This window comes from the organism of the source record quoted next, unplaced genomic scaffold, assembly GCF_019419815.1.
Source record: "Pyrus x bretschneideri cultivar Hongxiangsu unplaced genomic scaffold, Pyrus_bretschneideri_v1 Contig20, whole genome shotgun sequence".
In the NCBI taxonomy this organism is placed as follows: Eukaryota; Viridiplantae; Streptophyta; class Magnoliopsida; order Rosales; family Rosaceae; genus Pyrus; species Pyrus x bretschneideri.
In genome coordinates, this window is record NW_025999502.1 from 4998568 (window position 1) to 5025000 (window position 26433).

Sequence of the window (26433 nt, forward strand, 5' to 3'; positions counted from 1 at the left end):
GAATAATTCATCGGCAAGGTAACCTTTCCCTACAAACATTCCCCCTTTAGTTAATACAAACTTATTGGACTCAAAAACTGGTTTGAATCCCTTGTTACTAAGGATAGGACCAGAAACAAGATTTTTCCTTATATCGGGGACATGCAGCACATCAAGGAGGGTTAATTCCTTTCCAGAAGTGAATTTCATAACACATTTCCCTATTCTAGCCACAAAAGATGCAGACGCATTTCCCATGAACAACTACTCGGTCCCCCTGACTTTTTGGTACGAAGAGAACATATTTCTATCACCACATACATGGCGAGTTGCACCGGCATCTATCCACCAATTAGTGTGGCCAGATACAAGGTTGATTTCAGAAATCATTGCAACCAATGCATCCACATCATTTTCAATAAGGTTTGCACAGTTGTTGTCTTGATTTACAGGACTTTGATCCATTCGATGGCGACATTCTTGAGCCCTATGGCCTTACTTTCCACAAACCCAACAATTTCCCTTAATTTTCTTGAAGTCTTTGCTTTTTACACCAGGGACAAAGTTCTTTTCTTCTTAATTTTCTGGAATTTCGGCCTTTGCTTTGATGAACTTCCTTCAATAACATTTGCCTTGGTTTCCATACACGAAACCAGGCCCTTCTCATTCTTTCTATTATCTTCCTCAATTTTCAGCCTTACAATGAGATCCTCGAGGGTCATCTCCTTACGTTTGTGCTTGAGATAATTTTTGAACTCCTTCCAAGAAGGTGGCAATTTCTCTATAAAAGACGCCACTTGAAAAGACTCATTGATCACCATCCCTTCAACATGAATGTCATGGATGATTTTCTGGAGATTTTCAATTTGAGAGACAATGGACATGGAATCTACCATTTTGTAGTCCAAAAATTTGCGCACGACAAATTTCTTTGAACCGGCATCCTCAGTTTTATATTTTTTCTCAAGTGATTCCCAAAGTTCCTTGGTTGTTTTGCATACCACATAGACATCATATAACGAATCATTTAATGCATTGAGAATATAATTCCTGCAGAAGAAATTATTATGATTCCAGACATCTATAGCTATCAAAGTTTTTGCATAGAGTATATTATCTCCTTCCGTACTAGGCACAGTCTCACACATATCATTAGCCAGATTCAGAGTTGTCAAATAAAATAGCATTTTCTGCTGCCATCTTTTGAAGTCTCCTCCCTTAAATTTCTCAGGCTTTTCAGAATGAGATTTAGTTCCTGATTGTTCCATACTGTTTAAAGATTGTTGGAGAACAATTCAAAAACAAAAAATAACAGAAATATAGAACATGAAATACTTATACTTTATTACTAAAGTATATTTGTGATACAGAATGAAACGACTAAATAAATACAGAAAACAAAATAATACTAACTTGATTGAATCAAAGGTAGAGGCTAGCGCAATAGTTATGTCCTTCGAACAGTATTTCAGTCCCACTCTTGTGCTTGTGGTTCTACAACGTCTGCTCGACCACGCTAGATTATAGAATTCTAGCGAATTGTTTTGTGTGTTTACTCTCTGGAAATTTTGTACGGAAGGAAAATAGGAAGAAAAGATGATCCTACTTGGAAACTGTGATTGCAAATATATAGGTTGTTTCACACCTTTCAAATACCTGTTCAGCGTATTTAAAAATACACAACTCTTTCTAAGAGCCGTGTCTCTTAATCAAAATGTTTTTTTAATTAATAAATTAATTAAAAAGTTAATCCAAATTTAAAATTAATGAATCTGATTAATTTTAAATTTCAAGGCCCCAAGGCCCTTGTCTTGATTAATTAATATTAATTGTATTAGGCTATATTATACAAACCTAATCCACACAACCTTAAGGCCCAAGCCTTCAATCATTTTTCAAATGGTCCAAATCCTAACTACTAGTATATAAATAGGTATATATCCAATACATTAAAACTATTTTATTTATTTATTCTTTTATAATAAAAATTTAAATCGGCTAGGTGCCAGCACATTTTTTTAGGGTGGAGATGTATTTGGCCTATTACTATTCATTAGGGTATATTACTGTTCACTGAATGGATAAATGCGCTGTATGTTGACGCATTTGTGTTAGGGGTGGAACTGCTCTTACATTGACATTCAAGCCTTTCCTTCATTTTAACTATTTAGACTTTTATTAATCTTTGATCCTTTGCAACAACGTTCTTTGCGACAAATCTTTTTAGGAATGACCCTTGTAAGATTATTTGCAAAAATATTTCCAATTCATTGAGACATTAATTTGAAATTCTTTTTCTTGTAAAATAATGTATACAGAGATAGTAACATTAAAATATTTATTAATACAAATTTATTTTATACGTGTGTTCGTGTTTTCTTGACTGCAAAAATTTTTGTGTTTATACTATTTTAAAGGGTTAAAACGAGTACCGTTGGGTGACCTGAACCAAACCATTAGTTTAATGAGTTACTAACGGGTTCATCCGTTGTCAATCCGGACCCTTTAAGGCTCAAACTATAAAATTTAATTTTTTTTGTTGGAGAATAGGATCTTGCATCAGACATATGACGTAATAACACGATTGATATATGAGATTTTCCATCCTTAAGATTACCGAGACCTTTGAGTGGTGTTTCTGATGGACTATATTGAGCCAAAAGGTTTTAATGTTTCGTGATCGTGTATGATTTTGTCCAGCTCAGTTACTTTTTTTTTAGGAGAAACGATTCGTTTTCGAGAACATCCCGAATTTAATCCGGATGTTCCTTGAATCGAAAAGAATCTGAACCATGTAAAAACAAAACCATTCTAGCTAATATTTGTGCTACTGTATTAGCAGAACTTTGGGGCATGTGAGACTTGCGCAATATCAAAGGAGCAAAGCTACTGTTGCCGTCCGTAATAGGACTAAGCAGGGAAACATCAGGCTGGAGTGAATCCAAAACACAAACTAGACTAAGTTACTCACCTTCAACCAAAATGTTGGAAGAGCTATGCTCCACCGCCCACCGCCCACGCCAAACGGACACCTTTTCTTGTTGCCAAAAAGTCCACATGCACGGTCTGGGTGGGACATGTGAGGAAACCGTCGCACAGAAGGTCCAACGAAACCACCGGTCTTAGTTACTGAAATTTGGACTAAGGCCGTCTCCAACAGAATATAAGATACTAATATGCAGAAACCTATGAAATGTTGTTGTAAAGTGTAATTGAGCTAACAAAATTAAAGGAAATGCAACACAAAGAAATGATTGGTCTGGTTAATCCAAATATTATTACTTATTAGGGATGTTTCAATTGAGGATTGTGCTTATTGACTGCTTAATAAAACACCGTCTTTCTTCAAAAACCTAATTATGCAAAGAAGAAAAAAAGATTAGTAAAAAGTTCTAAAAAAATTCCCCAAAGTTCCCCACGCTATCAAATTATTGAGTTCACACTTTAATCCACGTGCATTTGCATCATCAATAATCTATTTTATTTTATTATCTTTTCTTTGAACTAAAGCACTGTATATGATGTCAAACCAAAACGTGCACACGTGATTCATTTCCTTTTAAATTGAAAGATGTGTTCCACATTTCTCTTGTAGTCCCTAGTCAATTCCTGCTCAGAAGACTTTGGCTAATTTATATTTAGTTTATTTTTTATTCCTTTTAATATTTGCGTTCTTGGAGTAAATTAGACAATTTAATTATACGCTCACTACAAGCACTGTTCCTATTCCGGCTACAATATCGAGGCAATTCAATCAAGTTTTTGGTAATTTAATCATGTTTTAAAATTGGACATTCTTTCCAATTGTACAAAGAACAAAAAGAAATTATGGGATATCGACATGTGCTTTATAGTTCTATTTGGAAAATGATGAATTCGGGGGACCATCTTGATTGTGACCTGGCAACTCCATGCATCTACCTGGTGAAGCTGATCTCATGCATGGCGTCGAATGCGAACACTGTGAATTCTAAAGGAGATGGTGTGTCCAAATTTATCTTTTCTGGTATGAAAGTCTGCCAAACAATGACTTTAGATATTTAGGTGAATGCATTTAGATTTTTTTTTAAATAAACTTAATGCGATCATTATGGTGGTTTATTTGTACGAGTCCGGATCCTCTTTGTGAGGATTACAGGGATTCGTGAATCATGTTCGTTTATCGTACTTTGTGCGGTTAGAAATCATTTTAAATATTTTTATTTAAAAATAAACATAAACAGTATTTGATAAAAAATGATCGCACAATGTACGATGAACACACACAATTCACGAATCTCCAAGATCCTCATCAAAAAAATCCGGAAAGGATTAACGTATTTGTACTTCTCTTTAATATGAGTAGGAAAATGGTGAGTTCAGTTCCTAAACATAGTTTTGTTTTTTATACTAGTGATATTCTAAATTGATTTATATTAAAAGGATATAGAGGATTGGACGCAAGTCATAATGAGTTTAAGATGAAGAACTTAATTATTAAAACAATCCTCCACTTACGATTCCTAATTATGCGTAGTTGAGTCATTTTGTTTGTTGATTTAATTAAACACCATAAAGTGAAAACCCTAATTCCTAACCCTAAACCTATTAAAGCAATTCAAAATCAAATAGTTAAATTAAAATATTAATCTTATTCTGAAACTAATTTTAAAGTTGGGTGAGAGAGAGAGAGAGGGGGAGAGAGGCTTAGGTGTATGAGAAATCGTGTCTTCACTTCCTAGTTTTGTACCTTTATTTATACTAATCACGATGAGCTTTCTAGCCTTACAAGTAATACAAAGCATATGAGCGTTTGATCTCCAAATCCTATAGAGATTCTACTTTAAGTTTACACAATTATATTTCTAATTAATAAAATTATTTACAACAATCCCCTTGAATGTGTACAACTTAAGAAGTAGTTGCATCGAGTATTCATAATTAGGAGATGGCAGTTGTCATCATCAGTTATTAGCACGTACAAATCGTTGCTAACATGAGTCTCTTGGTAGGGCACATATCAAAATAAAATTTTCACAAAATCTTGCTATAGTAAACCTAGTGGGACAAACTCATGGTCTAAGGAGAAAAAGTGAGTTAATGTAGAATGTCAATGTTCCACATCTTCAAAATGATTATTAACATACACAAGGGCATGGTGAACCCAAAGTAGGTGCCTTATCAAAATCTCGTCAGGTTAGCAAAAATCCAGTAGGAAAAATGCTTCTAATCATAGGGATAGTAGTACATTAAGGTCATGTGAGTATTCATTAGGATACTCTCCCTAAGTTTGACAAAACTCCTCAAGAAAACTATGGACGCAAATTTGAAAGTTTAAGATCCAATTCCATGGACAAGCTTCTGAAGGTAGACTTTGCAGTGAATTCGTGAATAGGTCGGCAAGATTGTCCTGTAATCGGATCTACTTGATTACGACTTTTTATGCTCTTGTTGATGATGAGTGAAGAAAAACTTCAAGGCAATATGTTTGGTATTGTCACCTTTGATGTTTCCTTTAGGTAACTAATCAATACACGCAACATTGTCTTCATAAATCATTGTTGGAACATAAACGATGGAAGAAAAACTACATACGGTTCTTATGGGGTCAATCATGCCCCCTTAACCTTCACACGATGCTTCGTGTAGGGCTAGAATCTCAAAGCTACTCGAACATGTAGTAACCAAGTCCTGTTTGGTTGATCTCCAAGATCTTAGTTACATTTATCATTTGCCACATCATGTATAAGTGCCGTAAAAAAAAAAAAAGAGTTTTCCATAGTATTAGTCTTAGTATTATTGATAAATTGTGTGCAAGCCTCAATTTAGGTTTAGCATAGCTTCTCTCAAAATTTTAAGACCGCCCTTGGTATGAGTAGGGGTGGGCAGGGTTTGGCGCGGTTCGGTTTTGGGTAAAAGAGAAACTAAAATTTATTGTGGTTCGGTTCAGTTTGACAATTGGAACTGAAGTGAAAACAAACCATTTAGTTTTGGTTTGGGCCTAACTTACAGGCCTATTAAAATTTGGGCTTAAGTTATAAGCTATTTTCGGTTTGGGGTTTCCAATTTTTTTTTAGGGTTAATCTCAGTTTACTATCCTTAAGTTTCGTGGTTTTCAACATTTAGTACATGATGTTATTTTCGTCCTAAAGTCATACCTAAAGTGTTAATTTTAGGACAGTCTCATACATCTGTTAAGTTTTTCGTTAGAACTTCTGTTAACTAATGACGTGGCGCCCACGTGGACAATTACTGGGCGCCACGTGTCAATATAGGCCCACTTCAATATTAAAAAAATACAAAAAAAAAAAAAAATCCGTACCCACCTTCTCTGTCACATCCCAATTCGTATAGTAAGATATTATCCTCTTTGGGCCACGCCCTCACAATTTTGTTCTTAGGCTTCCACCCAAAACACATCTTACTATAGGGAGGTAGGTATGTACATATAAGGCATTCAGCACACTTCCGGCCAAAGAGTGGCTATGATACCAAAATTGTCACATCCTAGTCTGCATAGTAAGATATTGTCCGCTTTGGGCCACGCCCTCACGGTTTTGTTCTTGGGCTTCCACCCAACACGCGTCTTACTATAAGGAGGTAGACATGGACATATAAGGCACATCACCTCCCTTCCTCCGGGTGATGTGAGATCTTACATTCTCCCCCGCACCCTCTCCCTCCCTTATCTCTTCTGCAACCTGCACCCTTTTCTTTCCTTCTCTCTTCTGCACCTGCACCACCATCTATTCTCTCCTCTGTACCCTAGCTAACAACTTAGTTTCTTCTTCGCCTTCCAAGTAATGATCAACCAGCACTTGTTTAGGCACCGAGATCTTCGATTGGAACTTGTTGCTTGACTTACGCGGCTTCAATTCCAAGGCGGCAAAGACTTCGAGCATGGAGACCTAATTGTAGATACTCTCGATGGACTGGGGCGGGTCCTGGATACTGGGACGAGTATTCCTTGAGGTGTTGGTTCCAGATCTTGTGGATGATGCAATCGAAGGGCCCTTGCTCGATCAGGGTCTTGACGATGGTGGTGGAATTGGGGATTGAAATGGGGATGAAATCGATGCCGTATTGGGAGGCATGGTGGAGGAGAGAGAGCTGGATAAAGGTTGCTCTTTTTTGTGTACGAAGGCATACCCGATTGGGTAGCACCAGTATCCACCCTCTCTGCAGAGAAGAGATGGGTGTGGGTTGCAAAGGAGATGAAGGAGGGTGGGTGGTGCGGGTTGCAGAGGAGAAAAGGAAGGGTGTTGCAGGTGCATAAGAGAGAAGAGAAGGAAGGGGTGCGGGTTGCAGAAGAGAGAAGGGAGGGAGGGGTGCGGGGGAGAAAGTGGGTATGGATTTTTTTTTTTTTTTTTTTTTTTAATGTTTTTGTGTTTTTTTTTAATTTTTTAATAATGAAATGGGCCCATATTGACACGTGGCGTCTAGTAATTGTTCAAGTGGGTGCCATGTCATCAATTAACAGAAGTTCTAATGAAAAACTTAACAGATGTATGAGACTGTCCCAAAATTAACACTTTAGGTATGACTCTGGGACGGAAAAAACTTCATGTACTAAATGCTGAAAATCACGAAACTTGAGGATAGTAAACTGAGATTAACCCTCTTTTTAAAGTTTTTTTTTTTTTTTATAGCTTTTTTTCCCAGTTTTGGTCCTTATATGAGAGATAAAAACAATTTACAAGAAGTAAAACCAAAATTGATAACCACAGGGATGCTCAGCCGATGAAGGAGGTAGTGAAGGCCAGTCACAGGGGTCGTGGGGAGAATGTGTTTGCTGGTACAAAGGTACGATTGAAGAGGCCTGTTTTTGGTACTTTGAAGATTAATTGTGATGAGGCTTGGAATTCAAAGATTCTCCTCGATGGATATGGGTGCGTGATGAGGGACACTTCGCTGGATGCGAACTTGGAAGGTGTTCTTTTTATATTGATTTCATTACTTTCAAAAATGGCAAGGTGAAGTTCTTGTTTGTTCCGTGGGGTGGCAATCTTGTTGCCCACTCGGTTGGGTCATTTGTTGCGTTGCAAGGTCGCCTTTTTTTTTTTTTTTTTTTTAATGGGATGCTCTTAGTCCTGATTTTCTTTTTAATATTTTTGTTGAATATGTAAAAATTGCTATATTTTTTAGTATAACGACATATTTTATCCTAAAGAAAAGGGAGAGTTCAGTTAAGCTAAACAATGAGCAACCTAATTTGGTATCAAATTCGCCATCAACCGGAATCAAACCTAAAATCTTTCACTTATAAGTGAAGAATAATATGATTAGATTGTAGTATTGAGTGAAGTAAACATTGCTATTAGAATTTAATAAAGTCTATCTTTCAACTAAAAAAAACTTCACATTAAAAAAATAAAAAAGTAAAGAAAAGAAAAGAAATTTTGTAAGGAATCTCAGAAGAAACCCAATACATCGGTTTTCACTTTTAGGCGCAATGCCATATGGGCCATATGGCCAACATAGGTGGTGACAAAGTTACAACATTCTCCGGAGTCAATGTCTATGTCAAGGTCAATATATCTATAATCTTCTGTCTCTTTGTTTCTATTTATTTAAATTCTAAATAATTTTAGAACAATAACAAAAGTAATTACTTTTTGACATTGATTGTAGATTTTTTTTTATCAGAATGACTTTGGATGCGGTCTTTATTTATAAATATTTTTGTTATTAAAATTTTGTATTTGTAGTTATTTATATTAATGAGATTTTAAATAAAATTCATGATTTGTAGGATTGAAAATATTAAAAATAAATTATATTTATATGTAAAAAATATAATTTCTTAATGACGTGATTTGTCATTAAGATAAATTATATTTAGATAAAACCCATGATTTGTCATTACTTATATTAATGACATTTTACATACAAAAAGTTGGTAATTTTTATACGGTACATTTTACATACAAAAAGTTGGTTCACTTTAAACAAAAAAAGGTGGTACATTTTACGTGAAAAAAATGGCCAACAGGATCCTTTTTGGATCCTCTTTGTGGGGATCCTGGAAATTCGTGGATCGTGTTCGTTCATCGTACATCGTGCGATCACTTTTGTCAGGCACTGTTTGTGTTTAATTTTAAATAAAAAAATTTAAAATGATTTCTGACTGCATGATGTACTATGAATGGATACATTTTACATTAAAAAATGGGTACATTTTACATATGAAAATCCAGTGGAAAGTGGAATTAACCCAGGTTTGCAAAACTTATGTTGCAGGTGAGTCACCACTCACAAAAACAAAAATTGGTTCATTTTACATATAACAATGTGATACATTTTTAAAGACAAATGGGTACATTATTAATGAATTATTGGTACAAATAAAAGGTTAAAAAAATGAGTACAAATAAAAGTTTGAAAAATATGGACACAAAAAGAAATTAATATGTGGGTACAAACTAAAACTAAAAAAAAAAAAAATGGTACAATTTAAAAAAGGGTTGCAAATTAAAATGGGTACAAGCTAAAAACAAAAATATATGATACAAAATTTAGCCATATATATATATATATATATATATCAAATGTAACATTTTTGGCATTAAATGGATATATTTAGAAATAAAATTTAATTATCTTAACATGTAAAATATTTTATTATTGAAATAATTAATGACGGTTATTAAAACCAAAGAACTTTTGATTAAAAAAAAATTGAAAATGATTAAGATTTTAATCAATGGAGTTGAAAAAACAGGAATGAGAACCTAATTATATCTTTTTATAATGAAGATACATTGATTATAACGACACAACAATAACATAACGATTACACAACAAATACATAACAATATTTGATCCATTCTGCAGCTAAATATTAAATAGTGATCACTCCTACTAATTGTCCATATTTTGATGCTATTTTCTAAACCTATGTAACTTATGTCCCTATTTTTCAAGACTTTGTTTCTTTCTTCGTTTCTTTCTTTGTTTCTGTGTACCAATCCACGGTATAATTTGGTGGGATCCACGGTACTTTTAGTGGTTTAGCCTCCCTTCCCTTCCCTACCAGCTCTCCAAGTTGAACTGGGGCGGTACGTACGTGTGTAAGTCTAAAACATGTGCTTACAAGTAAGACCACAACATTTTGAATTCCGACAATATATCCGAAGTCATGAAATTAACTGGATATGGACGTACGTGAAAAAGAAAAAACCATTCATGAATGAGAACAACACGCGTGGACTATTTTTACAAGTTTAGTTCAATGGACTGACTGGTCCTACCAAACCCTAATTTTATTCATCAGATTCAAATCTACCGTGCGAGTTTATAATATCTATATTTTTGGGTTGGTGTTTCATTTGGTCTTGGTCTGTAGCTAGGGTTTGGTCTTGCTGTACTTCTTGTCATTGTTCTCAGGCATTAGGTTTTGACTTATTTTTTGCTTATGCGATGAAGCTCATGACCTCATTTGGTGACGCACCCCACAGTCCAATTAAGCAATTTGTTAATGCAAAAGTCTAACTTTAACCACTATTTTTAATATAAATTTAGCCACATGCAGCCATTTGAAAATTGAAAACCACTTTCAATTCTTGGATTAATCTTGTTTTGATAATCCATTAGCAACTGTACCCAAAAGTCGAGCCACGCTCCTAGTCAAAAGGAAGATAACCTAAAAATCTCAATGATAAAAATACTACCGTATGCTCTTGAGATTAATTAAAGGGAGAGATTAGTTGTGATCTCTTGTCCCTAACTGTTATAAATTCAAACCTTATACATTTTAGGTTTTTGATTTAAATGCCTTCCCTACCACATAAATGACATAATAATAAAAGAGATGCAATAATAACAATAAAAACTCAACCGTTTTATTGCTTTCATTTACACTACCAACTCAATTAATCAAAATTGCTTATGGGTTTTCATTATAAAAAAAAAAAAATTGCTTATGTGTGCATTCTAGATTACAAAAAAAAAAAAAAAAAAAAAAGATTTTATTTTATTTTTATAAAATATGAGTACATTCATATAATAAATTTTGGCTACACTTTACATTTAAAATTTGGTACATTGGGTACATTTTACATACAAAAAATTGATACATTTTATACAAAAAAGGGCACATTTTATATAACAAAAAATGGGTACATTTTATGTAAAAAATAATGGATACATTTTATATAAAAAACAATGGTACATTCTAGATTTAAAAAAAAAATATAGATTTTACATTAAAAAATTGGTACATTTTATGTAAAAATGGTACTAACAAAAAAAGGATACATTTTACATATAATAAAGTGGTACATTTGTAACGAAAAATGGGTACATTATAAATAAATTATGTGTACAAATAAAAGGTTGAAAAAATTATGAGTAGAAATAAAAGTTTAAAAAATAAGGGACAAAAAGAAATTAATATATGGGTACAAATTAAAATTTAAAATAAACTACAAATAGAAATATATGACAACAAGTTTAGCGATAAATATAAATATACTAAATGTAACGTTTCTAACACTCAATAAATGACGTTTATCAAAACCTAAGGACCTTGATCAAAATTTGAAAAGAAATAAGGTTTTAATCAATGGAGTATAAAAAATAGGGATGAGAATCTAATTTCTCCTTAATTAAATAACTGCATACAATTGAATTTCTTAGTACATAGCTTTAAAACCTTAATTTTTAAGAAGAGTAAAAAATTTATAGCTAATATTTGAGCAAGTGATCACATGGTCTTGGACCAAGCCTTAATAAAAACCCAAAACCAAAACCCCTTGAGAGGAAGAAGGACTAGTGTCCTGCACTCTCATCGTTTCTGATTTTCATATTAGCGCATATCACAAATTTCTTATTGTGGCTCTGTCTTTTCATCCCTCGTTTCAATCCTTCCACCAAAGCCCCTTCCCTAAATTATTCCATTGTCTCTATAACTTTATTTCTACCTTGACCTGAAGGACTTGCCTGCAATTTAGCCGTGCGCTTTTGGTCGTAGTTGTCTAATCATGACTCTAGCCGTCATTGAGCGGCTTTTTCTCTATTATTTATTCACAATTGGGTCAATGAAGATTGATATTTTTTTTCCAAATTTGCCCATTAATTGTTCTACAAGTTCTTGGTTACATGCAGTGAATTCTATGGCAACACAGCTTCAATTGTGGTGGTATTTATGACTTAGGATTCTGTACTGGATTGCTAAATTTTTCAACAATATCATATTTGATATTGGAGTTTTTGAATTTTAATCCTTCAAGAAAATTTAAATTTAATAAAAATCTGGTGTTAGATTGGATATTGATTTTAATCCCTTAATGTGTACTTAATTCAAATTCATATTATATTTTTGTTTTAATATTTAATAGATATCTTATTTAATGTCATTACATTCAATTTTAAATTTATGATTATACACATTTTAATTCATTAATTTTATTTAACTTCTTCTAATTAGCGTACCTAAACGTCTGTATCATAATATATTGTCCGCTTTGGGCCCCAACCATGCCCTTACGGTTTTGTTTATGGGAACTCACGAGCAACTTCCCGAGGGGTCACCCATTATGAGATTACTCTCGCACGAACTCGCTTAAATTCGAAGTTCCGATGGAATCCAAAGCCAGTGAGCTCCCAAAAAATCTCGTGCTAAGTAGAGATGGGAATATACATATAAGGCTTAAAGAATCCTCACCTTTGGGTGATGTGGGATCTTACAATTTAACTGTCACATCCCGGCCGGGGCTCCCACCACATGCCGGGCTCAACTCTATTGTAGCACGATATTGTCCACTTTGGGCCCCGACCATACCCTCACGGTTTTGTTTCTGGGAACTCACACGAGAACTTCCCAGTGGGTCACCCGTCATGAGATTGTTCTCGCGCGAACTCGCTTAAGTTCGGAGTTCCGATGGAACCCGAAGCCAGTGAGCTCCCAAAAGGCCTCGTGCTAGGTAGAGATGAGAATATACATATAAGGCTTATAGGATCTTCACCCCTGGGCAATGTGGGATCTTACAAGAAATGTCCATACCTAAATATATTTTAGTGAATTAGTGGCACATAAGAAAATATGCAAAAACATAAGTGTACCGAAAATTACGTACCTAACTATATGATACTAAACCAGTATACCAAAATGTCGGTACCTAAATATATTATACTAAACTAGTGTACCTAAATGTCCGTACCTAAACATATTATACTAACCCAGTGTATCGAATTGTTCGTACCTATATGTATTGTAATGAATTAGTGGCACACCAGAAAATATACAAAAAATAAGTGTACCGAAAAATCTCTACGAAAATATTTTCTTATATAAGATACTAAGCATAATGTGAATTAAAATTTATAATATTTTCATAAAATGCAATTTATGAACACCATAAAATTATAAATAAATTAAAAAGACATTGAATACATATGTTGGCATTAAATAGACTTTAGGGACTAAAATCAAATTTTAGTCTTGTATAAGACATTTTTCTAAATTTTATCTTATTTAGAAATTAAAATCTAATTTTTTATTCGATTTTTTCTTCAAAAACATACAGAACTTTCGAAAAGCAGGGAATCAAAAGGCTACGTGTTGTACACTAGTGATGTGGGTCTCGGTTATAAAAATTCAAAAACAACCACATAAGACAAAACTTCGTAATAGAGAAAAAAGAACGCTATGCCACAACTTTAACCAAAGTAAGAAAAAGGGCAACAATATGATGAGACCACTTCAAAGTTATCAGCTCTCAATAAACTCTTTATAACAATCCTTAAACTTCTACAGTACGATCTCCAGTATAACCTGATGCAAATTAAAAAACAAATAAGAATAAATCAATAAACCCTTTGAAAAACCACACAACTCCTAAGACGTGGTATACATCCTAATTTTTTAAGTGAAATTACAATTATTAACCATAAGAAGCAATACTCAATCCTCCAGTGATATTCCGACCAAATTGCATCTGATTACTTATCTTAACATCTTAATGATAGTAAGCATCAAAATATAGAGACAGTTTAAACACAATGATTAATAATTCAATGCAAGCATGCCTAATATCATAAGTAATTAAATAAATAGTACATATTCATGCTAAGGCTCATGGCCTTACCCTAGAAAAATAAATTAGTTACGAATAATCATAAAACTAAAGTAATTTTATTGAAATAGAAAAAGGACATAAAACACCTTGAAAGAATAATACAAATCAACAAAGTCTAGCCAAGTTTTCCAAAGTAATGTGTTTCGAATCCAATGGCTAAATAGCCTTATTATACTACCACAAAATAAAATCTTTCCTAGAAAAGGTCTTCTAAAAACTATCAAACATAATAAAATAAGATAATTAGAAAATACATTTTTATTCTAACTTTGGGAAATCTGCCCAGCTACCAAAATAGCCACGACTTGAATTAAAGTTTGAGATTTCCTGACTACAGAAAGTCTCAAACACAAAAGACATCATCTTAAACACCAAAAAGCCCAAATAAGCACAAAACGTCACTATGACAACACTGTACGCTACTCTTTTATTTCATTGCCATAAATTATCTACTTAGTAAAAAAAATATGAAACTTAGACACAAATATGTAGAAAGACTCACGAACATCCTCCAATTAGAATCATTCCAAAATTCGTCCTTTTGAATACTTTTTGCTCAAAAGGAAGTCAAATATCCTATATTGAAAATATAAATCAAAATATCAAAATTCAAACAAAATAACTAATAAATTAATACTATAAATATGATAAAATACATAGTAAAAAATAGACTCATCAAATAACACAAGCCAAAATAAGAAAATTTCAAAGGAGGCCTTGAAATTTTATAATGGGGAAGGAGGGAAACTTATTTGTGAAGTCCATAAAATATGAACTCGTGTGTGAAAGAAAACTGCTATTTTTTAATTGGTGGAAGAAATCAAATCCAAGACATACTTTTGGCTTTTCACACAACAAATAAAGGTATAGTAAAAAAGTCCATGTATAGTTGTTTTACAATTATATATATTCACCTTCATTAATCTTCCAGTTTTGGGTGGATTAACACTCAGCATAAACACTTTCTATTTCAATATATAATTCCAGTTTAATTATCATGTATATTCAACAAAAAACAGCTTTGACAAGTGTGATTACGTAATAACAGTTTATTAAAACTAACATTTCATTGTTAGAATATATATACACGCACACATTATATAAAAAAATCATAATTAGTAAACGATTTTATTCTACTAATAGTTTACTGCTGCTGATACGTCTATGGTTTATCAGCATGATCATCATTCCAAATTAATTAATTTTACGTGTACTATACTTCTGGCATTTGTTTAAGATAGTCTCCTTTTAGCTGCACCACAATCAGGAAGTCAAATTATCGATAAAATCCTTGGTATTTCAAGTTTCAACATTTCCATCCAAATTAATTAATTATCATAGCCACTTGCATGAACTACCTTTTGAAAAGGGCTGCGACGGTAACCCCAAAAATAACATACCGATAATGTCAAGTTAAGTTGGTAAAAGTTATTTTCTTCGCTAGACCAAAACTTAGGTTTGAATTTTGTTATTGGCAATCTCTTTTAGTGGGTAATTTATAAAAATAAATAAATAAATAAATAAAAACTAAGACCTTCTCTATAAGTCCTTCAAGAAGCTTGTAGTATGCCTTAACCATAGGATGAGATAGTCTCCCCTCCCCCATTGATTAAATTCTACGAAGTATTTTGAGCTTCAGACACCCTTGAATTAAATAAGACTATTGATCTATTGATGTTAGCGTTCATGTTTAACGAAGTTACAAAAAGATATTAACATTCAACGTCCCAAATTTGTATATTATAGGAATCTAGCTATTAAGGTGATGTTGAATAACAAAAAAATGTTGATATGAACAGCAGAGGCTTGACAATTCCAATTCATAAAATTTTACAGACATGAACTGCAAACAAAAGGCTTGCTAATAAAAGATCAGAAAACAAAAATGAAAAATCTCCCTTCGGTTTCCCCTTCCTTCATGTGCTTTCAACCCGACACTCGGAAACCCTTTCATGTAGCATTGACGTTCCTTGAATGTCACCATTTGGTAACAGGTTCTTCGGTTATAGTCATCAAAGTTTACAACCTAAGGTTACATAAGAATCATTAAAATTTAAGGTAAATTACAAAAAATTACCTCAATTATTAGGTCATTACCAGTTTCATATCTCATCTTTAAAAAGTTTCAATGTCATACCTTATCTTCGAACTTGTTGCAATGTCATACATTCCGTCAGTTGACTGTTAGTTCCTCAATTAAATGCTGACGTGACATGAGACGGGGCACACTTTTTATTAAAAAATTATTAAAAACTTAAAATAAAAATCATTTAATAATTAATTATTAAAAAATCAAAAAACACAAACCATCAGTTGTCTACCCCCTCCCCCTTCTTCTCTTCTCCCCAATCTTCATCTTTTTCCCCCGACCCCCCCCCCCCCAACAACCCAGAAAGGCAAAAAAAAAAAAAAAAAAGCCCATCAGTTCGTCTTCTTCTTCTTCTCCTCTTCCTCTCTTCACCCCCATCTTCATCTTCTTCCCCTTGCAACCCAGAAGAATAAAAAAAAAATTCAGTTCGTCTTCCCCCCTCCTCCTCCTTCTCTCTTCTCCCCCATCTTCATCTTCTTCCCTCGACCCTCTACCTGCAACCCAGAAGAAGAAAAAAAAACCCAGATCCCGTCTAATACCATCGCCGGGTTCGTGAGGTGGAATCAAGAAACCCCCTTCGCCAAGCCGATTCTACGGGTGAAGAACCTGGGCAAGGAGAAAATGGGAGGAATAGGTGTGGATTTAAGGAGTGGGGTGTGTAGAGGAGGGAAGAGGGTGGGTGGTGGGGTGCAGGTGCGAGGGTGGTTGCGGGTGCAGGTGCAAGGGGTGGGGGTGCAGGGGGTGCGGGTGCGGGGGGAAGACAAACTGGGTTGCAGGTAGGGGGTCGAGGGAAGAAGTTGAAGCTGGGGGAGAAGAGAAGAAGAGGAGGGGGGAGGGGTAGACGAAACTGATGGTTTGTTTGTTTTTTTTTATTTTTAAATTAATTATTATTTTAATATTTAAAAAATATTAAATGATTTTTTTTAAGTTTTAATAATATTTATTAATTTTTTAATAAAATGTGGGCCCTGCTCATGACACGTCAATATTTAACTGAGGAATTAATAGTCAACTGATGAAGGTATGATATTGCAACAAATTTGAAGATAAGGTATGACATTGAAACTTTTTAAAGACAAGGTATGAAACTGTTAATGATCCAATAATTGAGATAGTTTTTTATAATTTACCCCAAAATTTACAACCTATAATTACATAATAGTGATTCTTATGTAGTAAAAACACATAATAATGACATTGTTATTACTGCAATAAGATAGGCATTTATGTTGGAAATGTCCTATTACAAGACAAAATGTTAGACATGGACGTGATTGCATTACAAAATCAACCTTCAAAACAAAAATACTGCTACCCTTCTTTTTCCTTCTTAAAAAGTACCACAAGCTAACCTTATGAGTAGTTTAATTTGCCTAATCTTTCATCATCCTCATTTGAAAAAAAACAAACTGATGTCATCGGTAAAACATGTATGCCACTGCCACATGCATATGCACAAAAAAGTTGTAAAAGTTGGGTGCAGGGAGAATGAAGAATGTTAGTTTTGCTGGATGGTGATCCACTCTATGGTCAAGTTCTACATTATCTGATATCCGATGTAGATCTTTTATCGATGATTTATGAATGTTCAATTTAACGAGAACTATAGTATCGTTTCCAATTAACTATACCAATTTTAGATTCAAGTTATCACGGTTAAATCTGTTGATAAACAGAAGTTTGTACATTTGTAAAACAAGTGCGTTGACAGTTTCGGACTTACAAAACAAAAACAGAAAAAGATATATACATTTTTCATCAATGTGAAAACAAAAAAGAATACCTAGATTCATGTAACGTGGAAAAAATGCTTCAAAGTTCTAAACGTGCCAGAAAAGCAAAGCCGATAATATTATTCATTGATAGTCACTAACCCCACTAGAAAAACAAAAAAAGTAAGACCTTATATAATAGTATGGACCCAGATCCGGGTCAAAATAGAACTTCTCTTGCCCTTTCACTATTCCTAAAATAATATTACTAAAAAAAATTCAATAAAATTCAATAGCATACACGACACAATTCAAAGGTTTATTTAATTTTTGATATGGCGTGCTTGACTAGAAAAATCAAGTAGAAGGAAATTCAAACTCCATGACAACCGATATGTCGTACAACTTGCAGTCCTTTATATAATATTCTTCTTATAAACGCACGCCAAAAGTCGGTCTATATAAGTTCTTCAAAAAAAAAAAAAAAAACTCGGTCTATATATATGCAACTGAAAGCTCATGCCAGCTCTTCACTGACACTACTCATCTCTCTCTCTCTCTCTCTCTCTCTCTCTCTCTCTCGTTCTCTTTCGACCCAGTTTCCTTATAACTCTAAAGAGCTTTTTCTGGTTCTTTTTATTTTTGCTGGACGAAAAGCTTTTTCTGGTTCTATATAATATATAATCTGCCTTTCATTTGGCAAAACTCAGACAGTTCCACACAACTACTTGGTCAAGATTTGGATCAAACTTCAGAGCTTGAGAGATTTCTTGAGGATTATTTCAAGGAAGGAAGAACTAGTGTTGTTACTTTCAAAGGAAATGGACCATTCAGCTGCATATGATGATGATACTTCTTTGGATCTTAATTCCAGGCCTCTCAGACTTTTCGATGATACTCCGGTAAGTCGAAATGTAATAAAATCTCTCTAATATATAGTTACGCTTAACATCACTTTGCTTAATTGTTTATAAAAGTTGCTCATGAACTTATAGAAGTTTTAATATTTACTTTGATTAATTTCAGATTATTAAACAAGAGGTGCATAACAAAATATCGATCGACTTTGGGAGGCAGCTTTCCCCTACAGAAGAGGTTGGTTTCTTAGTTTTCTCCACCTTACCTTCTCTATCTTCTTGTTTTGTGGTTGCCAATTAAGGCCTGCCCTCATGGCTTATAAGGATATTTTTTATTACTTATTTCGCAATCTTTTTCTTTAGGAAGAACCAATCCGTGGCTTATAAAACTTCGACATCCAACCTCTTTAACACTTGAAACATGAAATCTAAATATACATTTATATAAACATAAGTATTACACACACACACACACACATATATACTAGTAGGCCGCTGAGGTGTCTAGGACTAGGAGCACGGTTCGCTACGAAGTAATATAAATGCTTAATTAGTAGTAAGTCGCTGAAGTGGCTATTTGAAAAGCTTAACATGGTATCAGAGCATATTTAGTTTGATATCATGAAATAAAATACTTGGGTTGCATGGCTAAAAGGTTTTATGATCTGCTTTGGTTCACAGAGTGGTCGTCTATTGGAAGAATTGCACAGGGTGAGTGCAGAGAACAAGAAGCTAACCGAAATGTTAACCGTGATGGGAGAGAACTACAATGCTTTGAGAAGCCAACTGTTGGAGTACATGAGCAAGAACCCAGAGAAGGAGCTTAGCCCAATTTCAAAGAAAAGAAAGTCTGAAAGCAGCAACAACAACACCAACAGTAACAATATCATGAATGGAGCAGTGAATGGAAACTCCGAAAGCAGCTCCAGTGATGGCGAATCGTTCAAGAAACCAAGGGAAGAGACCATCAAGGCAAAGGTTTCAAGGATTTATGTCCGGACCGAAGCATCTGATACAACAAGCCTGGTAATTAGTTAGTCCTCAATCCATAATCAATGTCACATACTTACAGTGAACTCATTTTATTTATTCAAGGTGTTGTATTGAGGAATTTTATGCGCATTTTATAGGTTGTGAAAGATGGATATCAATGGAGGAAATATGGCCAAAAAGTTACGAGGGATAATCCTTGTCCTAGAGCTTACTTCAAATGCTCTTTTGCTCCAAGCTGCCCTGTCAAAAAGAAGGTGAGTCCAAAATCCCTAACCTTCCTTCTTTTTGCTTAAAACTTATTGTAAATAGACGGAAACAAATTTGCTTTTTATTTTTCTTATTAATTAAATGTTAATTTTTTCCATAATTTTCTCTTCAGGTTCAAAGAAGTGTTGAGGACCAAACTATTTTGGTGGGAACTTATGAAGGTGAACACAACCACCCCAACCCTTCCCAAATTGAAGCAACATCGGGCTCAAACCGCATGACCATAGGATCGGTCCCTTACTCAACCTCCCTCGGTTCATCTGGACCAACAATTACTCTTGACTTGACCAAATCCAAGTCCAGTACTGCTGATGCCGAAAGCACAAAACCAAGAACTGAAACACCCGAAGTTCGCAAATTTTTGGTTGAGCAGATGGCTTCTTCCTTGACGAAGGATCCCGATTTCACAAAAGCACTTGCAACAGCCATATCGGGAAGAATACTTCAACACAATTCATACTAAAACCATCCAAATGGTGAATTTCAATTAAGAGCACTGGTGTTTCACTTGTTAGACTGTTTTTGAAGATTAGGTGCATTTGTAAATACAAACTGGAAAAAAGGACACAACTTTTCTAATTCAATCCGCTTCCGGGGCAAGGTTTCTTCGAAACTTGGACTGCAATTTGCAGCTTATTTAGTGGCTACTAGTTCAGCTAAGACGCATTGATTTGCATAATTGTAAAAATGAGCAGAAACGGCTTTTGGCTTTACTAGTTTTCCCCCTATAATTTTTCTATACATGTTGTATATCAAATTTAGCATAGGCCATATCTCTATAGAGATGTTGGAATCAATGCACTTCCTTATTCCCAGGAACTTTAACGTTAAGAGTCTTAGACATTTCTAGCAAGTTATTGTATTAAAGTTCCTAAGCTATGTCTGTTCAGTTGTCTAGTAAGAACTCTCGTCTTTTTTATTTTCTTTATAAAGCCTTTGGCTTATCAATTGTAATCATAAGAAAATAAGAAATACAAGATCTCTGCTGTAGCAACTCAAATTTCCAACATCATTCATTTGAGTTGCCAAAACGATATTTCATCATTAATATCGCACCAACAATATTTCCCGCACCAACAATATTTCATCATTAATCCAACAAGAGAGAGAGGGGCTTGAGTTGCCAAAACGGAATTTGAATTCATATGTTTGATGTATTCAACTAATTAGATCAGAAAGAGTTTCAACCACTGTGACTATTATGAGATTCATTTCCTAATTGAATTCAACAACGGACGGTCAGTCGGTGTTTATTTCTTGGTCAATGACAGACAAAGGAGGCTTTCAAAAGAGAAAAGTGTCTTTGACATAGCCTACTATTACCATTGCGGTTTTGAGTCAAAAGAAATAGGGAAAACAATGAGGCAGTTGAGCTAAACTAGGAAAGCTGATAACAAAAACAACTTCACTAATAATAATACGTATAAACCAACAGAATTGATTCAACATGTTTTATATACAGAAGAGCAGTCTATGACTCCAGCCTAATGGAGTACCTAAAGACTTCATACATATATCCATAGATATTGTGGCTAGGGTTGGCTCCCGCAGTTCACCTTTAGACTCGAAACTGCATCTCTTTCAACTGCTTCTGCCATCAAACTCCTGAAGTGGTAGCAACTGGTGGCACGATAATTCCCCCAGCTCCATGGAAACTTGACTGAATGTAACCAGAATCAGTTAATGATTTCACCAAGCAAAAGGATACGGCCAGGTCCATGGCAAAATTTTCTACTGACTTGTCTGTCCATGTCCATCAATATTCCATAACTTACTTCCTCAATAGATGTCTGGTTTAGAACAATTATCACCATCTATTTTGCTTCAATGTACAATGTATAACAGTTTTGTTTGCTTTACTCTGCATAATTAATTCAAAAATAACTACACGTAACGAATACATATGACATGAAAAAAAATTAGGAAAGCAAAAAAATAAGGACAGCGCAAATGAATTACTTTGACATAAAAATGATGACTGGTTCTAGAAATATGGTGTGACTTTTAAATGCTTTAAAGATTAACGTTTACTGAGGACTAGACTGAGAGGTTTCAAAGTAAAGTAAAGCTTCAATGAGGGTGTAAAATAAGTTTGGTAATATTCCCTTATTCTATTTAGTACAGTTAAATACCATACTCATGACAACTATAACATAAAAATTTTCGATTACTCCTACCGAAGATATTCTCCACTATTTTGGCAATTGCACACTAACAACAAGTTTTTTCAAAACCGATAAAACTATCCTCCAATGTGATTTTGGAAAAATTCAGGTCTGACACTACACGACTATTTCAAACATAGAAGGAAACGTAGGAAACAGATTTAAACATGTAAGTAAATGTCATGATTAAGTAGAGTAAGAGGAAGGAGAGGTTACCAGAACACTAGGATGATACTTGTGGAACTGAAAGTTGAAGCGCGTCACATTTTTGCAGTTTCCCTTCATTAGCTGGCAAAATTCACCAAGCATGCGGTGTAGTTGAAAAGTGTCCAGAAATTTCTCTTCTATAAATCAATGTATTTGTGAACTCAAGGCCATCTCATTGAAGGTTTTTTGAAATTGATTTTGATAGTTGGGATGTGAGGAATCTTGCCCCACTCCTTTCCTATCCCCATTCTACAGTGTTCTTCAAGAATTTTACAATCATTGATTGCCAAATTCTGCATTGGTATCGTTTTCAGGAAGTCCGGCAGGACTTTTATGCAAAAACTGGAGTCAATCTCTAAGAAGTGTAGACATGGCATTAGTAAGAGCATAGTTTGCTACCATAAAATATAAATGCTTAATCAGTAGTAGGCAGCTGAAGCGTCTATTTGAAAGCTTAACATGGTATTAGAGGCTTCAGAGCATATATAGTTTGATATCATGAAGTATAAATGCTTGGGTTGCATGGCCAAAAGGTTTTATGATCGGCTTTGATTCACAGTGACGAGAATTGACGGTGAGTGTAGAGAACAAGAAGTTAACCAAAATATTGACGGTGGGAGAGAACTACAATGCTTTGAGAAGCCAACTGTCGGAGTACATAAGCAAGAACCCTGAGAAAGAGCTTAGCCCAATTTCAAAGAAAAGAAAGTCTGAAAGCAGCCACAACACCACCACCAACAGTAACAATATCATGAATGAAGCAGTGAATGGAAACTCCGAAAGCAGCTTCAGTGATGGCGAATCGTTCAAAAAATCAAGGGAAGAGACCATCAAGGATAAGACTTGTAGGTTCTTACCTTTTAGGTTTTATTTTAGAGAGCTTTGGTCCAATGTCCACTTACTTTTTTTCTTGTATTTTCTTTTTTCAAGAGGATTGAGGTCTAGTCCTCCTTTTTCTTATATTTTCTTTTTCAAGAGAGGTTAGGTGTATGTCTCCGCTCTTTTCTTGTTCTTACTTTTTGAGGGGTAAGGTTTTGTCCCCCCTACTAGGTGCAACTTTTTTTTTCTTCATTTTAATCAATCTATTTTCCTCGTACTGTTGAGGTTTTCTTAAAAATAAAAATAAAAACTTTGTCCGGACCGAAGCATACAACAAGCATGGCAACCCATATAATTAAGGGAGTTTTAATGAAAAGGGTTTGGACTAAGTTTAATTTAACCAAAAACCACCCTGCACTTTTCTTTAACCAAAAGGGCTTCATATTTAATCATAAGGACAAGACTAATCTATACCAAGCCTCACAAACATTGAACATACATGGGCTAAATCAAAAGCCCAAAACAAAATAATTTTTTTTCCAGGCCTTGCCCCTAACGGAACCCAATCTGTCATCTAATTATGTTACAAATAAACTTCATTTTATTTACAAGTATGCCACGACCTCATTAATCCACCAGACAAAAATTAATGTGTTTGGTATTCAAATCGAGATGAAATACACAGGAAGGAGGAAAGGAAGAAACAGAGAAAGCAAAATGGAGGCACTGAAGACAACGAAGCACCAAATCGTAGGAATCCAAAACAACACCCTTCAGTTCGGACTTCACAGCGTCAAGAGCGACCTCATCGGCGCTCACCCTCTCAAATCTGCTTTGGAATTGGCAAAGTTAACTCAAGAGCAGATAAATACGAAAATCTTGGGGTACACTTATGGAACTGTGTTTCCACTAAAGATGGATTCCCTTCTCGATTCTAGAGGCCTGCCAGACCAATTCCTTTTTCAATGCTAGGTTTGGAAGCTATGACTGGAAGATTGGATGATTTTAGCTTTGAGGATTACCTAAATGACCCCCTGGGAATCTGAAACCTTACGGCATGTGGACACATCATGCAATGGAAGTTCGCCTTGGGCTTTCAATGGAAGTTATCCCCAAGCTTTATGTGATCCTCGTAGACTTCCTTCCCTAAAGAAGAGGATTAGTAACCTTGTCAATGTTATTCTTAAAATGTGATTGTCTGTCGCGCAATGACTTGAAAGGTCTAGGCATTGATATTGTGGTATTGGCCTTCTTCCAACCGATGACAGTTTCTCTATTTGGCACTTCAAAAAAAAAATGCAAGTAACAAGAACCCAATTGATGTAAAAGTCAATTAAGTACAGCAGAGAGAGATGGGATTTGGGTTTTTTATTTGTTCATCGAAAAGTTAATAAATTATTAAACTCTGCACTGGCAGGTACCATGCATGGCTGATGCGTGTCTGTGAGACTGACACCATCTCTATGTGCCTTGTTCCACATCCCTCTCCCTCAATCTTCTTTTAAATAACAATATAATATAAGCAAAATAACAATATAATATAAACAAAATAAGAAAAATAAAAAACTAAATTCTTTTAACTAAGCTTCTTTAGATGTACTTCTTGAATTTGAAGTTGAAGTTGAATTTGGAGGCAACAACTAATATTTATCTTCGATTTAAGTACTGTTGGTTGTCACTGATTGGTACTTCGAGCCCCGAGTCGACCTTCTTCCTTCCTTAACATGCATGCTTAATTATATATGTGCCAATGAATTATTAACACACTCATTTTCTATTTGTTAATACTATATAGACCAAATTTTTACCAAACTTTGTAAATCAAATGATGTAGATGTTGATGATTGAATTATTAATTAAGCATTAATTAATGTGCTTATCATTTGGTTTGCAAATTTAGTTTAAAATTTGATTTTCTTTAGCATTATCCTCTATTAATTAGAAGGGCACACAAACATGCATGAACTCCAATTTATAAAAATAGACAGTATTCAGTTTCATAAATAGTCAGTCAATTTAATAATAGTGTAGTACCTGTGTCATTTTCATAAATAGTCAGTCAGTTTAATAAATAATGTAGTACCCGTGTCAGTTTCATAAATAGTCAGTCAGTTTAATAAATAGTGTAGTACATGTGTCAGTTTCATAAATAGTCAGTTAGTTTAATAAATAGTGTAGTACATGTGTCAGTTTTATAAATAGTAAGTCAGTTTAATAAATAGTGTAGTACCCGTGTCAGTTTTATAAATAGTGAGTTTAATAAATAGCGTAGTACCCGTGTTAGTTTCATAAATAGTCAATTTAAGAAATAGTCGGTATTAAGTTTCATAAATAATCAGTCAATTTAATAAATAGTGTAGTACCCGTGTCAGTTTCATAAATAGTGAGTTTAATAAATAGCGTAATACCCGTGTTAGTTTCATAAATAGTCAGTATTAAGTTTCATAAATAGTCAGTCAGTTTAATAAATAGTGTAGTACTCGTGTCAGTTTCATAAATAATCAGTTAGTTTAATAAATAGTGTAGTACCCGCGTCAGTTTCATAAATAATGAGTTTAATAAATAGTGTAGTACATGTGTCAGTTTTATAAATAGTCAGTCAACTTAATAAATAGTGTAGTACCTGTATCAGTTTCATAAATAATCAGTCAGTCAGTTTAATAAATAGTGGTTTCATAAATAATAAATAGTGTAGTACCCGTGTTAGTTTCATAAATGGTCAATTTAAGAAATAATCAGTGTTCAGTTTAACAAATAGTGATAGTACCCGTGTTTAGTATTAAAAAATAATCAGTATTCAGTTTAAGAAATAGTTTAGTATCCGTGTTCAATTTCAGAAATAGTCTATTTAAGAAATAGTATGGTATCCATGTTTAGTTTCAGAAATAGTACTCGTGTCCAATTTCAGACATAATATATAAAAAAATAGTGAGTGGAGAAATAACATTTCAATTTTTTAACTTTTTATGGTGAATGAAATTAAAAATATAGGTGAAAAAAAAAAAAAAAAAAAGACAATCGGTATAAATAGCCTTGGTCAAGATTGTAGCACAAGTAGTACCTGCATGAACAATTAAAATTTGTAATTACCAAGCTAGACAAAACTTTAAGCAAGATCAATCCATTACGTAATATTTAATTCAACTAAAAGAAAGAAAGAAAAAATAAACTTGTTAGTAAACTGCAGAGCTATAAAATAATAGTATTATACCTCACATGTTCGATCTGATCCTCTGTTCTAAATTAAAATTAAGGAAACAAAACACAGATTTATACATGCATAGAAAA

General features: G+C 34.0%; 2 protein-coding genes, 1 long non-coding RNA gene and 1 pseudogene across 3 annotated transcripts; 2 read left to right on the forward strand and 2 right to left on the reverse strand.

The window, feature by feature from the left end:
- Window positions 1–527: 527 nt before the first annotated feature.
- LOC103945456 lies at window positions 528–1247 on the reverse strand. Its single transcript, XM_009356035.2, has one exon. The coding sequence runs from the start codon at window positions 1245–1247 to the stop codon at window positions 528–530; it is 720 nt and encodes a 239-aa protein (XP_009354310.1).
- A 14521-nt stretch (window positions 1248–15768) lies between these two features.
- On the reverse strand, window positions 15769–16382 carry LOC125476995. The gene is made up of 2 exons (XR_007258263.1): window positions 16174–16382; window positions 15769–16062 (listed from the first exon to the last, which is right to left on the reverse strand). It is a non-coding gene; the product is annotated as an uncharacterized LOC125476995 (long non-coding RNA).
- A 1977-nt stretch (window positions 16383–18359) lies between these two features.
- LOC103945359 (probable WRKY transcription factor 40) lies at window positions 18360–20948 on the forward strand. The gene is made up of 5 exons (XM_009355916.3): window positions 18360–18739; window positions 18864–18932; window positions 19376–19720; window positions 19825–19941; window positions 20067–20948. The coding sequence occupies exons 1-5, from the start codon at window positions 18659–18661 to the stop codon at window positions 20415–20417; spliced, it is 963 nt and encodes a 320-aa protein (XP_009354191.1). The 5' UTR covers window positions 18360–18658; the 3' UTR covers window positions 20418–20948.
- Window positions 20949–21381: 433 nt separating this feature from the next.
- On the forward strand, window positions 21382–25251 carry LOC125477179 (annotated as a pseudogene).
- The last annotated feature ends 1182 nt before the right edge of the window (window positions 25252–26433 follow it).

What these genes read in the sequence shown, in the direction of transcription:
- LOC103945456 (XM_009356035.2), bottom strand. Translation starts at nt 1,247, where the DNA reads ATGGAACAATCAGGAACTAAATCTCATTCTGAAAAGCCTGAGAAATTT.
- LOC103945359 (XM_009355916.3), top strand. Translation starts at nt 18,659, where the DNA reads ATGGACCATTCAGCTGCATATGATGATGATACTTCTTTGGATCTTAAT. An exon ending in GACTTTTCGATGATACTCCG is followed by an intron (nt 18,740 to 18,863) that starts GTAAGTCGAAAT and finishes GATTAATTTCAG; the next exon opens with ATTATTAAACAAGAGGTGCA. An exon ending in CATCTGATACAACAAGCCTG is followed by an intron (nt 19,721 to 19,824) that starts GTAATTAGTTAG and finishes CGCATTTTATAG; the next exon opens with GTTGTGAAAGATGGATATCA.